Source organism: Sander vitreus, chromosome 21 (genome assembly GCF_031162955.1).
Source record: "Sander vitreus isolate 19-12246 chromosome 21, sanVit1, whole genome shotgun sequence".
Taxonomy (NCBI): domain Eukaryota; kingdom Metazoa; phylum Chordata; class Actinopteri; order Perciformes; family Percidae; genus Sander; species Sander vitreus.
Window position 1 is genome coordinate 23,544,799 of NC_135875.1, and position 15,000 is coordinate 23,559,798.

The 15,000-nt window shown below is 42.4% G+C and overlaps 1 protein-coding gene across 7 annotated transcripts in view; it reads right to left on the reverse strand.

The window, feature by feature from the left end:
• Positions 1-315: 315 nt before the first annotated feature.
• myocd (myocardin) overlaps positions 316-15,000 on the reverse strand; it is a 143,512-nt gene continuing 128,827 nt past the window's right edge. For 4 of the 7 annotated variants that reach the window (XM_078279191.1, XM_078279190.1, XM_078279195.1 and 1 more), the window contains 10 exons: positions 9,612-9,796; positions 7,643-7,747; positions 7,233-7,543; positions 6,707-6,863; positions 6,101-6,619; positions 5,514-6,011; positions 4,205-4,345; positions 3,786-3,914; positions 2,866-2,923; positions 316-2,753 (listed from right to left, as the gene is read on the reverse strand). In XM_078279191.1, the coding sequence (XP_078135317.1) occupies positions 2,152-2,753; positions 2,866-2,923; positions 3,786-3,914; positions 4,205-4,345; positions 5,514-6,011; positions 6,101-6,619; positions 6,707-6,863; positions 7,233-7,543; positions 7,643-7,747; positions 9,612-9,796 (2,705 nt within the window). In that variant the 3' untranslated portion in view covers positions 316-2,151. The remainder of the gene's footprint in view (positions 2,754-2,865; positions 2,924-3,785; positions 3,915-4,204; positions 4,346-5,513; positions 6,012-6,100; positions 6,620-6,706; positions 6,864-7,232; positions 7,544-7,642; positions 7,748-9,611; positions 9,797-15,000) is intronic. The other 3 variants (XM_078279192.1, XM_078279196.1, XM_078279194.1) reach the window with 3 other exon arrangements.

A 15,000-nucleotide genomic window follows, 5' to 3' on the forward strand; every position in this document is an offset into this window, starting at 1 on the left:
ACGCCATTCTTCTCTCTGTTGGTTTCTATCTGTAATGTGAAATGGTGCAAAGCCCTAAGAAACAGTCTCTCATGGGATACATTTCCAGGAAGCTACCTTACCACTGGTGAATATCAACCTCCAGGGTACATGTTGTATAAATTGCAATTTACTAGAATGTTCATATTAGATTATAAGATATTAAGGGCAATGAATATTATATTGTATCTTTATCGAAGGGTTACAAATAAAGTTCCCGTTTAAAACCTGGATTGTGTGCTTCTTGTGAATTGAATAGACATGAATAAAACAGCAACGGCACAAACGATTTGGCTGTGATAAGTTTATTGCTCTTCTTTCTGTCGTATACAGGATCAAGCAGTACAATAGTAAGGCAAGTCAATGGCCAAGCACCATGGAAGCTTCTGTCAGATGTGTGTGCTTTCCTGATTAGGGAAAGGATTGCAAAATGAACCCCACCAGATATAAAAGCCAGTAGATATTCTTACAACAGAAGGTGAAGAATACCAGCTTTGTCATATATTGAAGATGGACATTCATAGCCTACATGTAACCATAGAACCCATTAACAAGTGCAACACTTCATAAGTAACACAGTGAAGAAATGTATTGGCCAAGGCACTTGAAGCAAAGGTTTGACATTTTGGGAAGTCTATTTATTTGCTTTCTTGCCGATAGATGAGAAGATGGATTATGGTATCCATCTTCTCGTGTGAAAAAAACAATTACTGACCAAAACTAAAAGCCTTACGGGGTTGGGAGTGTGAACTTGTCTCATCAGTGTAAGTAAGTGTGCTTGCTCTGTGTTAACATGCAGTATTCACAGTTAAGATCTGAATTTATTACATTTTCCTATTCACAAGTGCTAATAATGTCCACTTCATAGGGTTCTTTAAAGAAGTGATTTAAGAAAGAATGGCTTTTCCAAGTGGCTCCTTCACTTTGTGTCACATTTTTAAGAGAATTGATTTACTAAGAAATGTCCGTGGTCCAAATGGCAGCACTGGAGTTTACCTGTTAATCACAGAGTGCCAGTCTATTGGAAAGGAATGTCAGTATAAATACAGGATAAATATAAAAACACTATAAATAACTGTGGGCTGCGAATAGAAAGGGTGAAATTTGTAAGGACAAAGAACTACTTAGTGGGGAAAAAATAGAGATGAAGTTGTATTTTCTATTAACATTTGTCTGAAAAATTGATGTTCACTTATGTTGGAGCTTTCTATATTAATATCTGTCAACAGCTTCCAGGAAATAGCAAATTAATAATACAATGTGAAGGGGGAACTGGTAAAACAAATAGTAATACAAAGCTGTTGCAAAAAAGGCAGTTTGTCTGCCGATTAAACCATAAGACCAAAGATTCTCCAAAATGTCATTGTGTGGATAAATAAGCCACATAGTGAAAAAAAAACTTGTACAAAAACGGAATGACAACCATTTCTACACACGTATCCTAAGCTCAAGCAAACGTGGCCGTGTGTGTTCAGCGTTGTGCACAGTGGGATAGTTCATCACCTGATTAACTGATTACATAATGCACTTGATTTGTGGTTTGCATCTTCTCCCACACCCCCGACATCCTCTTGTCTCTGCCAGTACAGATAGTTAGGATATTTACAAAATGGCCGTACTAAGCAATCCAATTCACCTTGTAATTCCTTTAGTTTTTTTCCAGTAGAACAAACACAGACTCAGAAAATATACAATGATTGTCCAAATTTGTCTTCAAGTCTAGGGGGGGGGGCATAACACTGATAGTTGCATAAGGTGTTGGTATAAAGCACTGTGTTCATGTCACCATTACCTAGGGAAGCCTTCATGTGTCCACTGTCACACTTACTTGGCAGCTGTGTGCATCGTTGTCCAAAAAGGACACAGATTATGTCAAAAGGCCCTTAGTCTTTGGATTCTGGGGGTGATGACAACACAAGGACCTCAAAATATAATTCTGTAGCCATCAATCTTTGAATAATGGTCTACTTAATGTCACATCCCATTTATAACAAGAGGCACATGCTGGCACTTGGACTGAAGCTGTTCAGGGTAGAAGTCACTAGTTCTTTGGCATGTGGCAGCGGTCCGTACAGCTACTTGTAGCTGGTGTCTTGTGTTTGACGGTGGATGGCGAGCACTGCGCTTGAGCTTTCACCAGTGCTCCAGGTGAAGGTCCATGGCAGAGTTCAAGTTAATGTCTGTGACATCCAGGAACTCTGTGTTGAAGATGCTGGGCCCACTGGGCGGAGCCATACTAAAGGCCGTGGCCGAGCTGGGGGGCGTCAGGTCCAGCCACTCCATGGTCTCCCACGGCGTCTCGCTGAATGCCATGCTGACCATCCCCTGAACCTCAGACACACCGGACCCCTTGGTGCTGATGGGCGACAGAGGCGTGTCCATCAGATCTCTGTTTGTCAGAAGTTTGTCCTGTTGGAGATGGTGAGGGTGGCGGTGGTGGTACCCCTCGCCGTCTCTGTTCCCGTCCTCTTCCTGGCCCCCGTCCTCGCTGGCCATTTTAAGAAGAGCCACCTCCGCTCCCCGGCCAATCGGACCTCCCAGCAGATTCTCCAGGTGGCTCTCAGTGATGTGATTAGCCGAGTGGTCGTAAGGGAACTGGGTGGGGGACAGGTGTTCATAGTGTCTGTGGAACCTGGGGACGAGGAGGCCGGGACACCCTGGGGACACAGTAATGTGAGGCACAACTTTGGTTACAGAGGCCCTCTCCCTCTCTTCTCTGGCGTTAGCTGGCATCTCTTGGAGAGAAAGAGGAGAGGAGGGAGGGTCACAGCAGGTCCTGGACCAGTGGGATGTCAAACCATCCTGCAGCTGCAGCGCTAGCTACACTAACTTTATATGTCACCTTACCTCCACTCTCTATGAGCACATCCAGAAGTTCGTCCATCTGCTGACTTCTGGTCAGTTGCTGTAACAGTAATAAGAAAGTGATTCTTTTAATCGATTGAACAACGTTTCGAGGAAAAATGTTATCCAGTTATATTAAAGGATTCTACATGAAAAATATGCAAGCTTTAAGCAGTCTACAAAGACTTGCAGGATAGAGTTTTGGTGAGACAAACTTTTCTTGGAGACAGATCAGTTTATTGGTCAAGATGAAACAGCTTAAGGCCAAAGAGACAAACTTTCTCTACAAACAAAACTACATTTCCATCCATTGTATCTCAATACCCGTACGGATTAAACCAAAACCAGCTTCCTACCTACCAAAAGTAGCATAAACCTAGATACCACTATACCACTTTCTTTCTGCTCAATGTTAGCATTTCTAGATTAGCTATCAAGCTAGAAGCCAATAAGAATACATTGGCCATGATGTTTTAAATAAACTCTTAAAACATTTTTGATAAGGATTCCTTTCCTTTTTTAATTAATTGTGACGGAGATACATACTGAGGACGTTTAAAGTATGAAAATACTCTTTGTGCACTCTGTTGGACAAACATAGAGACACTGTTTCTAAATGGCGTCACACTTATATGACCCTTCTGTCCTGCCGCTGATTTATCCGCTGTAGCAGCTTCAACTCACTGCCTTCAAAAAACGTTTGTACAACTCAAAAAGCCATCTGCTTTAGACTTGGTAAAGGGTGGAAAGTGAGTGAGTGAACAAAGCAACGGATGAATAAATGAGGAACAACACAGGCGATGGACTGAAAGAGACAAAAAGGAGGAGACAAGAGGGAAAGTGGAATTAGAGCAACGCCGATAGGTCAAATAAATCTCTGGCCAGCCATTATCTACTGAACTTTAGCATGAATTTCAGTTTACCTGCTTCACTGCATCCTCATAGCATGGGGGCTGTCTTAAGTCTGATGCATCTGAATCTGAGCTACTGAAGGCAGGGGGAGGGACCTGGCACTTTTGGCCAACATGCCGAGGAGAGGGCACTACTGACATCTATATGAAACATAGGTGAGAAGTGACAATTGCCCACCCATTAGAAACGGGGAGCTTACCAAATGTGAGTGTGTTGCACCAAAAAGAACTATAATTCAGGCCCTTGTGATCGAATAATCTCATCACATTACACATGGGATATGTGATGGAAACAGATATGACCTCAAAACAAAGACAATTACATAGAGACACACACACATGAATAGAAAAGAGACAAATGGTTACGTGAGTGTGAGGTGGTTCAGATGAAGTAATACTGTAAATGCTCCTCATATTGACACAATGCTTACCTTTGGTTGCACGTTGTGGTGCTCAGGCTTGGCTGAGCCGCTGTGGCCACAGTCAGTCGGGTTGGGAAAGACTCCCTGAAGGCTTCTCTGCTCAGCAGGATAAGAACAGTTCACTGCCTGGCTGCCATTCTTCTGCTGCATCTGTCGTCAAGGAAACACGTCTGTTAGAAAACTTCATTCATGAGAGATCATAGACATGAAGGCAACATCAGAGATACAGTGACCACAGGATGACTTCCTCTAGCACCATCGTCTGGTCAAAATGTTCATTCAGCCAATACGACCAAATGGGCTGCCAGTGGCTCAGTCCGTAGAGACTGGAGCGTCACCGGTTCAAGTCCCAGTGTGGACCAAGTACGGAGTGTGGACTGGTAGCTGGAGAAGTGCCAGTTCACCTCCTGGGCACTGCGACATGCCCTTGAGCAAGGCACCAAACCCCGACTGCTCGGCCTGATGTTTATACTTGTGCGTTGGTGTGCGCGTCGATCTCTTTAAGAGTGTATGTGTCTGTGTGTGTGTGTGTGTGTGTGTGTGTGTGTGGAGTGTGTGGTAGAGCGAGTGAGAGAGTGACGCTGATTAGCTTCAGAGCGAGTAGTGACTCTGGAGTCATAGTGAGAGAAACAAAGTGTCTTCCTTGTTCTTTCTGACCATGGTGGGAAATCTGGAGCAGGAAAAGTTAACCCTCTCCTTGATTTCATGTTGTTTATGGAGGAAATGAGTCGGGGGGGAAAATGCAACGCTACCAAGCCATGGCCAATGAAATGTAAGACTTATATCAGGACATCAAAAACAAAGTCAGATGTTAGAGTCAGGAAACATTGTCTGAAACAGTTCCCTCATTTCCTCATTGGCATTATAGGGCTGGTGTCTAGATTGGCTGCAGAATAAGATGCATGTTGGTCTGATTTGTAGTCATAATACATCGAATTATATTTGGACTAGCCACAGAAAGAACTACAACACCACGGAATTAAAATAAAAACATTCTAAAGCGCTGCGGGAACTTTTCAATGAGCATTAGAGGTAGTGTTAGATAGACGTAGAAAAATTAAGACCTGTTTAAAATGATTTAAGGCATAAAATTTAGATTTTGAAATTTTAAGACCTCGCAAAACCCTGTATTTGGAAAATACTTGTGTTATATATACATGCTTAGTAAATGGGCTCTTTGGTGTAGCCTCACAGAGCCACTAGCATGGCTAAAGAACCTTCATCCTCTCTCACTTTAGTCAGAAAAGAACAAAAGAACAACCCACATTACCAACAGAAACATTTGGGAATGATCCTTCTGTTGTTCAGCACATCATACCTGCATGTTGCGTGCTCTGTTGTTGCCCGGGGGGTGGGGGTGGAGATGACTGCAGCCGTCTCTTCCCAGCGGAGGTGACAGCAGGTAGGAGTTATTAGGAGACGAAGGCTGGGGGCTACCAGAAGGCTTCCCGATGGGGGAGTCTCGAGGGGAGCACTGGGGACTGAGGAAAGCGGACATTGTGGAGGGGCTGCCAGAGGACCTGTCCATACAGTGAGGCCCACCGGGGCCCCCCATGTTAGAGAGAGGGTTGTTGCAGTGTCCCATATCCTCCATGCAACTGCCAGGAGAGCTCTTCAGCTGTTTGGGAGAGGACAGAGGGCAGCTGGAGGACAAGGACATGGGCTCCTGCTTGATAGTCACCCCGAAGAAATGCTGGCCCATCATGGCTGGGGGCGACTGGTGGAGCATGGTGGGGTGTGATGGAGGGGGGGCGGGATCCTGTGTTGCTCCATAGCAGCGTTTCCTCTTGTGCAGCTGCATCCTCAGCTCCTCAACCTAGCAAACAGAAGTAAATGTGTGTTCCTGTAAAGACATTCCTACTACACCTGGTGATATTTTCATATTTCTCTCTGCTAACCACTCACCTGTCTCTGCTCCTGGTGCAACTTCCACGTCAGCTCCTCAATCACCTTCTGCTTTTCCACCAGCATCTTATCTTTTTCGGCTTCCACGCCATCCAAACCTCCACCCTCCCCCGCCCTGGGCCCTCCCCCGCCTGGGCCGTCCTCCGTGCTGAGCTGGGCCGGAGATGGCTGCAGGGCGAACTGCGTTGGCGAGGACATGGGCACGTCGCTGAAGCTGTCGGGGAGGGAGCCACTGAGGGACAACTCCGAGGAGGCCGGAGAGATGGGGGGGGTGGAGGAGGTACTGGGGTAAGGGTAGTAGCCGCCCTGGGACAGAGCGCTGGAGGAGGATGGGGACTGGTAGGAGGACAGGGATCCTGTGGGGGTGACAGGGAAGATCACTGTGGTGATGTCAGAGGAGCCCGAGGGCGAGGAGCCGGCGTTGGAGTCCCTGAAGGGTCCGAGTCGCTCGACGAGGGCCGTCTTGGTGCCGGAGACGGGCATGCCGCGGATCCGCAGGTGCTGCCGCAGCTCTGAGACCTAACAGAGCAAAAGAATACATGGTTACATCTCTGTTACAGTCTCTCCAGGACAGGGTCCAGTTTCAGTTGACTTTGTAACACCTACTTTTAGGTCATCCAGATTAGCTGGCAGGGGCCCAGGTTTGACCAGCGAGATGCTGCTTTGGTTGGCATACGTGTTCTTGACTGGGGAGGGCGAGCTGCTGTTGGCTCGGCCTGATGGAGCGCTGGAGCTACAAACTGACAGCTGTTCACTGGCTCCTCTACAATGTGGATGAGTCACATAGAAAAGTCAAAATAGTTGAAACTTTCTAATAAGGCACAATTTATAAATATGTTGTAACAAATGGCTTTGTTAATGGTGAATGTGTTTTCTTAGTAATGCTTCATAGCTTAGCTAGCCTCAAACTAGAAGCTACTAACTTACTGATTGTTAAGTTTAGCTGATTGTGTCATGACCCTTATTAATGACTTACTAACATAAGAAGGTTTTTATTTTCTAATCGGTCACCAAGTTCACAGTTTAAATATTAGTAAGGCATTAATAAAGGGTAATGAGTATACTTTGTAATAAACTAAAAATGACTATGCCTAATCATGATCTATGTTGCATTAGTTGCAATGGGACTCACTTCTGGGTTTGGGTGGGTGGGTGAGGCTGGTAGCTGAAAGAGGGCTGCCGCTGCTGGGCCTGGGCAGTGTGTGTGTGCTGCTGCGACTGCAGCGACTGTGGATGTGTGTGAGCATGTTTCTGCTGGCTGAGGATCTGCAACTGCAGGAAGAGCTGCTGTTGCTGCAGGAGGCGGGCGTAGGCCGAATCCATGGGCGGAGGGGACTTCTCTGCCTTTTGGTCCGGAGGAATGTACTGGTGGTACTTGAGCTTCTTCACCTTTGGCTTCACATCTTTGGGCTTCTTGTGTCGGTTCTTGTCTGAAGTCTTTGACTGTTGAGAAGACGGAGGGTGAGAGAGTATGAGGATCTTCCCTAGGTAAGTCAAGGAGAGAAACTTTATCACAAAGTCAATTAATTAAGTGTGGCTGACCTTGACAATAGCAGGAACAGGTATTGGGGGAGTGGCCTGGCTGTTGTTGGCACCAGACAGCCCTTCATCCTGGCTTTGATCCGAGGGCTCTTGGGTCACACCTCCCTGTTCACAGATCACATCAACATAGTGTCCACGTCAACAGATTAGCTTCTAGGAGTAGTAGTAGGAGTTCTGAGTGGACACAACGGGCCTTTTGGAAATGTTAGTGGTGGTTCTGTGACGGCAGGTTTCACTTTAGTTGCATTGATTGCATTGGAAAGTCGGTAGCCATGCTAGCAGGTCTGTGTGGCTCCACATGGTCACAGCAATGCTTTGAACATCAGCATGCTAACATGCTGATGCCATTTCACTCTCTTGGTGTTAGAATGGTAACATTTGCTAATCAGCACTAAACACACAAAATGGTGGGAATGCATTTAGTTTTCCTCTGCATGCTTCATTTGGTAAACGGGTGTGTTTTACTGACCAACAATACTAAACACAGACTATGTCATTAAAGTGAATACAAGTAAGTAGTAGTGGTTGTGCTTTACTCTGGTGACATTGTTGCCTTAGACTGATGATTTCAGTCTGACTCTTCACCTGCCCGCAATCTAGAGTTTAGATTCTCTGCCCAAGCCTGAGCCCGAACTGGGCCCGACATTTTACGCTGCTATGATCGGCCGGGCCGGGCCCTTAACAAGCATTTGTGTTTTTTTAATCATTACTTTATTAGCCTTATTTGGTGGGGAGCAAGCTATGCCCGTAGCTCTGGGTGTATGTCCTGCACTGACTTGAGTGTGAGGTAAACTGTGGTACATCGCGTCTCCCCCCTCTGCAGCACTGTTGTCGGCCAGTGCTTCAGCATGCAGACCGTGCCGAAGGACAGTATGAATTAGGTGATTGAGACAAGAAAGTCTCCTATATGGTTCCAGGGCTTTGATTATGTTGCTGCCTTGATCTGTTACCCACACTATTCGGCTGAGGGAGCAGCTAGGGTCAAGGTTTTTTTTACATTTCTTTATTCGGATCCATTTGCGATCCATTCCATTCTGAATAGACAAACAGCGCAGTTTACATGCTTCGTCCTTGTTGCATTACCGGTATTTATTAAGATAATTCTAAAAGGATTTCTGTAGTTCAAACAACTCGGAATTGTAGTTTAGAACATCAGTTATAACGGCCTACGTATTAAAACATTGTCGGGTTTAAATCGGGCTCGGGCTCATAATTACAGTTAATGTGTCGGGCCGGGCCAGGCTCGGACACAACGTGCACGGGCTCGGGTAGGGTCGGGCTTGATTTTTTGGGCCCGATCTAAGCTCTACCGCAATCCTATTTTCTCTGTCAGCGCTATCAAGTTAAACTAAGAAGGCGTGGGGACTGCGTGAAACCCAAATGGAATAATTAGACCCAAAAATGCAAAAAGGGTTCCAAAAAGGCCAAAACAGGAATTTCCAGTTGTTGACTCAGAGCTGATGATTCAGTTTCAGAGTCAGAAGTCTGACAGAGAGAAAAAAAAAAAAAAACCCTGTTCTGGCATGACTTTCTATCAAGTGACCGTTGCTGATGGCGAGCATTGAAATGAGGTCATCATGAGGGAAAAGTTAAGCAGTCAGGAAGTAACGGCAGCTGTGCCAGGCTCACAGTCCAACAGTGAGTGGAGGTGCAGTTCACCATGCCACCAGCAGAGGGCAGAAGAAGTAAAGCAGGGGCAACAGCTACCAGAGGGACCGCTCTGTCACAGGGCAAGACTCAGATGGAGGAAAAGAAAGGGAGGGAGAGGGAGAGAGACGGAGGGAAGGATGGAGGGAGGTGGGGAGGGAGGGAGGGAGGGAGAGGAGTGTTACCTGTCGTGGTCTAGTGAGGGCAGGTGAGGAGGAAGAGGAGGGAGGGAGGGAGGGAGAGAGAGAGAGAGTAAGGGAGGGACGGAGGGAGAGAGAGAGAGAGAGGGAAGGAGGGAGGGAGGGAGGGAGAGGAGGGTTACCTGTTGTGGGCTGATGAGGGCAGGTGAGGAGGAAGAGGAGGGCGTACTGCCGACAGCCTCCGATGAGGGGCAGGCCGAGCCCTGCGACTCGTCACTGTGGTGCTGCTCTGGAGACAGACTCTCACTGCTGCTGTCCTCCTCAAACGCATACGAGTCCTCCTGCTTGGGGAACTTGCCCTGGTTTACTGTGAGAAGAGCAGAAGGTCAGTCAGAACGCTTTACCTCGACGTGACAGTGCCAACAGAGCATGCTTTTAAATGATAAGTCTAGGTTCATACAACTAGGGTCTTATTTTAGGGGTTCAACCATCATTTCTATTGATTATGATGACATTGTCCGCGACAAATTTACTGCTGAGATCTGTGAACACAGCAGCGACAGTGTGATAGAGCAGGAACCAGAGCAGCAGGTTAGAAACGAGGCCAGAAGTCTCTCCACATGGTCTAAACCACTTCATGTGGAGGTCAAACTTTAAGTGAGCAGTGAGCACATCCAAAATGTCCCTAATGATCCCTAAATGAGCACACAACTACCATAACACTCCCATAAACCAGAGTGGCCAAAACTATGAAAGTCAGACCAAGCTCAAGGCTGGATTAGCAGCCAGGTGAAGGGTTAAAATAATAAAGGCTGGATGTGTAAATCATTGAGGGTGTTTAACAGAACTCTGACAGGCCATGTCATTGAGCCCAGCCAGTTCTAATGAGAGCCATTAATACATTGATCTGGCCGATAATAGGTCGGCCCTGGTTGCTCATGTATCATGATGTAACAGCAACTTTTATTTTTACTCAGAGTTAAAGCAGCACAGATAGGACCTGCCTGCCTCATGAACTTCAACACAACTGGCACCAAAGCACAATTCTGATGATGTTATGGTTGAAGTGGGCGGGGCTTGGTCACTAGGGGCTAGAAAATGCATTTCCTGCAGAAAATGCTTGTGAATGCTGAAAAGCTAAATTGCTAAAGCTAAACTGGATTGCTGGCATAATTGGGTAAGAAGAAGGTCAAGTAGTGAGAATAGTTGAAAAAGTGGCAATGGGTTCAATTAGTATGAATTTCATTGAAATGTTAAATAGTACCAATAACGTATCAAACAAAAGTGGAATATTGGATTTTTTTTTTGTTACTACACTGAATTGCTGGTTAAAATGTGTAATAAGGTGAAGTTGTAGGGATATGTTGAAAAGTGGTTATAATCAATAAGAATGTCTTAAAAAAGCCAAATAATACCAATATTTTATGAAAAGTCATAGTATAGCATGTCGGAAAGAGTGATAATTAAGTCATAATTTTTTCTACATAATATAGTGTCACTTTTCTATGTCGAAAAAAGTCATAGTATAGTACGTCGAAAAAAGTCATAGTATATTATGTTGAAAAAAGTCAGTATAGTATGTCGAAAGAAGTCATAGTATTGTATGTTGACTAAAGTGACAAAAAAGTCATAGTATAGTAATGACTGCCGGGGGGACTTCCTTTGACACACTGAGCTCCTCTCTCCTCTCTCTTTCCATCTGTGTGCATTCATGTCCCAGAAATGCTTATTACTAACTTATCTCCGGGGAGCTTATTCCCCTGAGTCCTTATGTTTTCTCGCATTGCAGTTTTCCTTGGATTAGGGTGGCACCTAAATCATGGTTGCAGCTGCTGCTGTGGTCCTGCTCCACGCCCTGCTATGCCCTGCTATGCCCTGCTACACCCTGCAGTGCCCTGAACTACTACAACTAATATTTATAGTCATACAGTAGTTGCATTAACTTTATTGTTACTATAATTGCCACTGTTCATTATACCCCCAACCGGCACCAGCAGACGCCCGCCCACCAAGAGCTTGGGTCTGTCCGGTCAGTTTTCCTCACCACTCAAGGTTTCTGCCTAAAAGGAAGTTTTTCCTTGCCACTGTTGCACTAAATGCTTGCTCTTGGGGGAATTATTGGAATTGTTGGGTCTTTGTAAATTATAGACATATATTATGTGGTCTATTATAAATACACAAATAATCTACTTTATCTGTAGTTAAGTAAGTAAGTAAGTAAGTATGTAAGTGTCTTGAGGTAAGTGTTGCTATGATTTGATACTATAAATAAAATGTAATTGAATTACTTTATGTCGAACAAAGTCATAGTATAGTAAGTCGAAAAAAGTGATAGAAAAGTCATGTAGCGGAAATCTTTTCTCAATGCACTTTACCACCACTATTAAACAGTCCTCTTGGCTTTTAAGCTTGACACACAAGAATCTTCGGAGGCAGTAACTTCTGTTCATGAAAAAACTTTACTGAAAACGTAAAAACAAAGTTAGAAGATTCTCCTCTATTGTATGGTCAAAAAACTGTGTAGCTCCGTGGGCTGCTTAACCTAGTCTGCCTAGGGGGTGGTGATGGTGACCTATATACTAAAAGGAGCATTACAAAATGTTTTAAAGGAAAACTACTAAAACTTTAGAAGTATCAATATGGCTCTTACATTTCCAGCCCCTAATTGCTTATGCTAAATGCAGAACAATTATCAAATATTATCAACATGAGAGCCATATAACATTCTACAGAATATCAGTTATACGTACATTATACTACACAATATAAAACTATATATGTAAACTGTTAACATTCTCAAACTGTTCACACTGCATGTTTCAGCAGGCACAGTTTGTTTATAGGTCTGTCCAGTATGTTAGTCTTAGGTCTTAACTGTTAGTGCATATGTTCTCAACTTTACAATAAGGCTCACAAAGAGCATTAATAACTGTTTAGTTATGGTTTAGTAATGCTTATTCAGTATTATTATACATTTATCAAGTGTTAGTTAAGGTGCATATGTTCTGAACTTTACAATAAGGCTCTCAAAGAGCATTAATAACTATTTATGGTTTAGTAATGCTTATTCAGTATTATTATACATTAATCAATTGATAGTTAAGGTGTTCTCAACTTTACAATAAGGCTATCAAAGAGCATTGATAACTGTTTAGTTATGGTTTAGTAATGTTTATTCAGTATTGTTATACATTAATTAAGTGTTAGTTAAGGTGCATATGTTCTCAACTTTACCATAAGGCTATCAAAGAGCATTAATAACTGTTTAGTTATGGTTTAGTAATGTTTATTCAGTATTATTATACATTTATCAAGTGTTAGTTAAGGTGCATGTTTTCAACTTTACAATAAGGCTATCAAAGAGCATTAATAACTGTTTAATCATGGTTTAGTAACGCTTATTCAGTATTGTTATACATACATTAAGTGTTAGTTAAGTTGCATATGTTCTCAACTTTAAAATAAGGCTATCAAAGAGCATTAATAACTGTTTAGTTTGGTTTAGTAATGCTTATTCAGTATTATTATACATTAATCAAGTGACCAGTTATGGTTAGGTAATGATTATATAGCATGCACAATAATTTAGTGCATGCCATATAGGTTGGGCTTTAAGTTAATGTCTACATGAAGACAAAGAAACAAGCAAACCTCTGCATGGAGACTATGAAGTCTTTTCACTGATCTCACCCTCTACCAAAAGTAAGTCATATGTTGGAGGATGGACAAAAGTATGTGGACAACCATAACCCGTAAATAAACAATAAAAACAGTTTTCTCATAATGAGATGGCTTGGCTGTGAACCTTAAGACATATTTGCTATCAAACATCTTTATCAACCACCTAGTAATATAAGGAAATACCTTAATTAACATCAACTAAGGGTTTACTTGTTATCAAGAGACGTTTGTTAACATTTACCTAATGTTTAATATTGTATGCTTAACTGTTAGTGATGCTTATTACTGTAATAACTAATGTAAATAGCATCTTGCAAACCATTAAACAATGAATCAATTATTATCAACCTTAGTTATTATTAACAACATTTGTAAATGATAGACACTTTAGTTAGCCATTATTTCCAGTTTAGGCCTTTTAGTACAATAACTAATGTTAAAATATACACCTTAGTTAACTGTTATTAATATTTAGTTGAGGCTTGTTACTGCATTAACTAATGGTAAAATGACACATTATTAAACTGTTATTAACAGTTAGTCAAGGCATTAACAAATGGTAAATAGACGCCTTAGTTAACTGTTACTAACAGTTTGTCCAGGCTTTTTACTATATTAACTAAAAGTAAAATAGACACCTTAGTTAACTGTTATTAACTGTTAGTCAAGGCTTAATATTGCATTTCCTAATGATATAATAGACACCTTAATTAACTGTTATTAACAGTTAGTCAAGGCTTCTTACTGCATTAACTAATGGTAAAATAGACACCTTAACTGTGATTAAAAGCATTATGAGCATTGTTAATAAATGTTTATTAGACAACTTATTTAACTATAATTAACGGTTAATTAATGCTTATTAATGCATTAAGTAATGCTAATTGATTTACCCTTATTGTAAAGTGTAACCAAAAAATTAAATTTAATGTTTTTGTATTCCTGAAAAATAAATAAAAAATACATGTTCTAATTTTTTCTTTCTGTGACGATGTTCCTGTATTTACCTAATTTTGCTCTGCTAGTAAGCTACGCGGATACCTTATGTGTCTAGAACCAACCTACCGCACCAGCAACGAAATTACACTCCGAGGTGTTATTTGGGGTTTGAAACCTAAAAAGAAACAGACCATAATCAGGTTGGAACTCATGACCATTGGGGTCTTCCAACCAGCATTACATCACAATGAGCCATCTTATCGTACACTGATTATTTTTTCGAGCATATTTTAAACATTAAAATTCAATGTGCCTCACCGGGTTTGAACCCACAACCCTCAGGCAGATTACCAGGTATTTAATCATACTGAGCTATCATGTCACACTATAATATGTCGAAAAAAGTCATAAGAAAGTCACAGTATGTCAAAAAGTCATGAAAAAGTCATAGTATGTCAAAGAAAGTCTGGAAGAACATGCAAACTCCACACAAGAAGGCCTATGCCAGACTGGGGATTGAACCAATGCCCACACAGCAGTGTTGATTTGCAGCAGTGCTGACCACTGAGCCACTGTGAAACCAAATAATGGGGTTGAAAACAGTATAGCACAGTATGTCGAAAAAGCCATTAAAAAGTTGTGGTTTAGTATTTCGAAAATATCCACAGTATAGTATGTCGAAAAAAGTGATAAAAAGTCATAGTATAGTCTGTTGAAAAAAGTCATAATATAGTGTGTTGAAAAAAGTCATAGTATAGTATGTCGAAGTGATAAAAAAGTCATGGTATAGTATGTCAAAAAAGTGATAAAAAAGGACTGGGGATCAAACCAAGGGTCCCACTGCAGTGTCTATCTGCAGCAGTGCTAACCACTAAGCCACCAATAATAATAAAACAATCAATAGTAGTATGATGAAAAAAGTCATAAAAAAAATCACAATATAGTATGTCA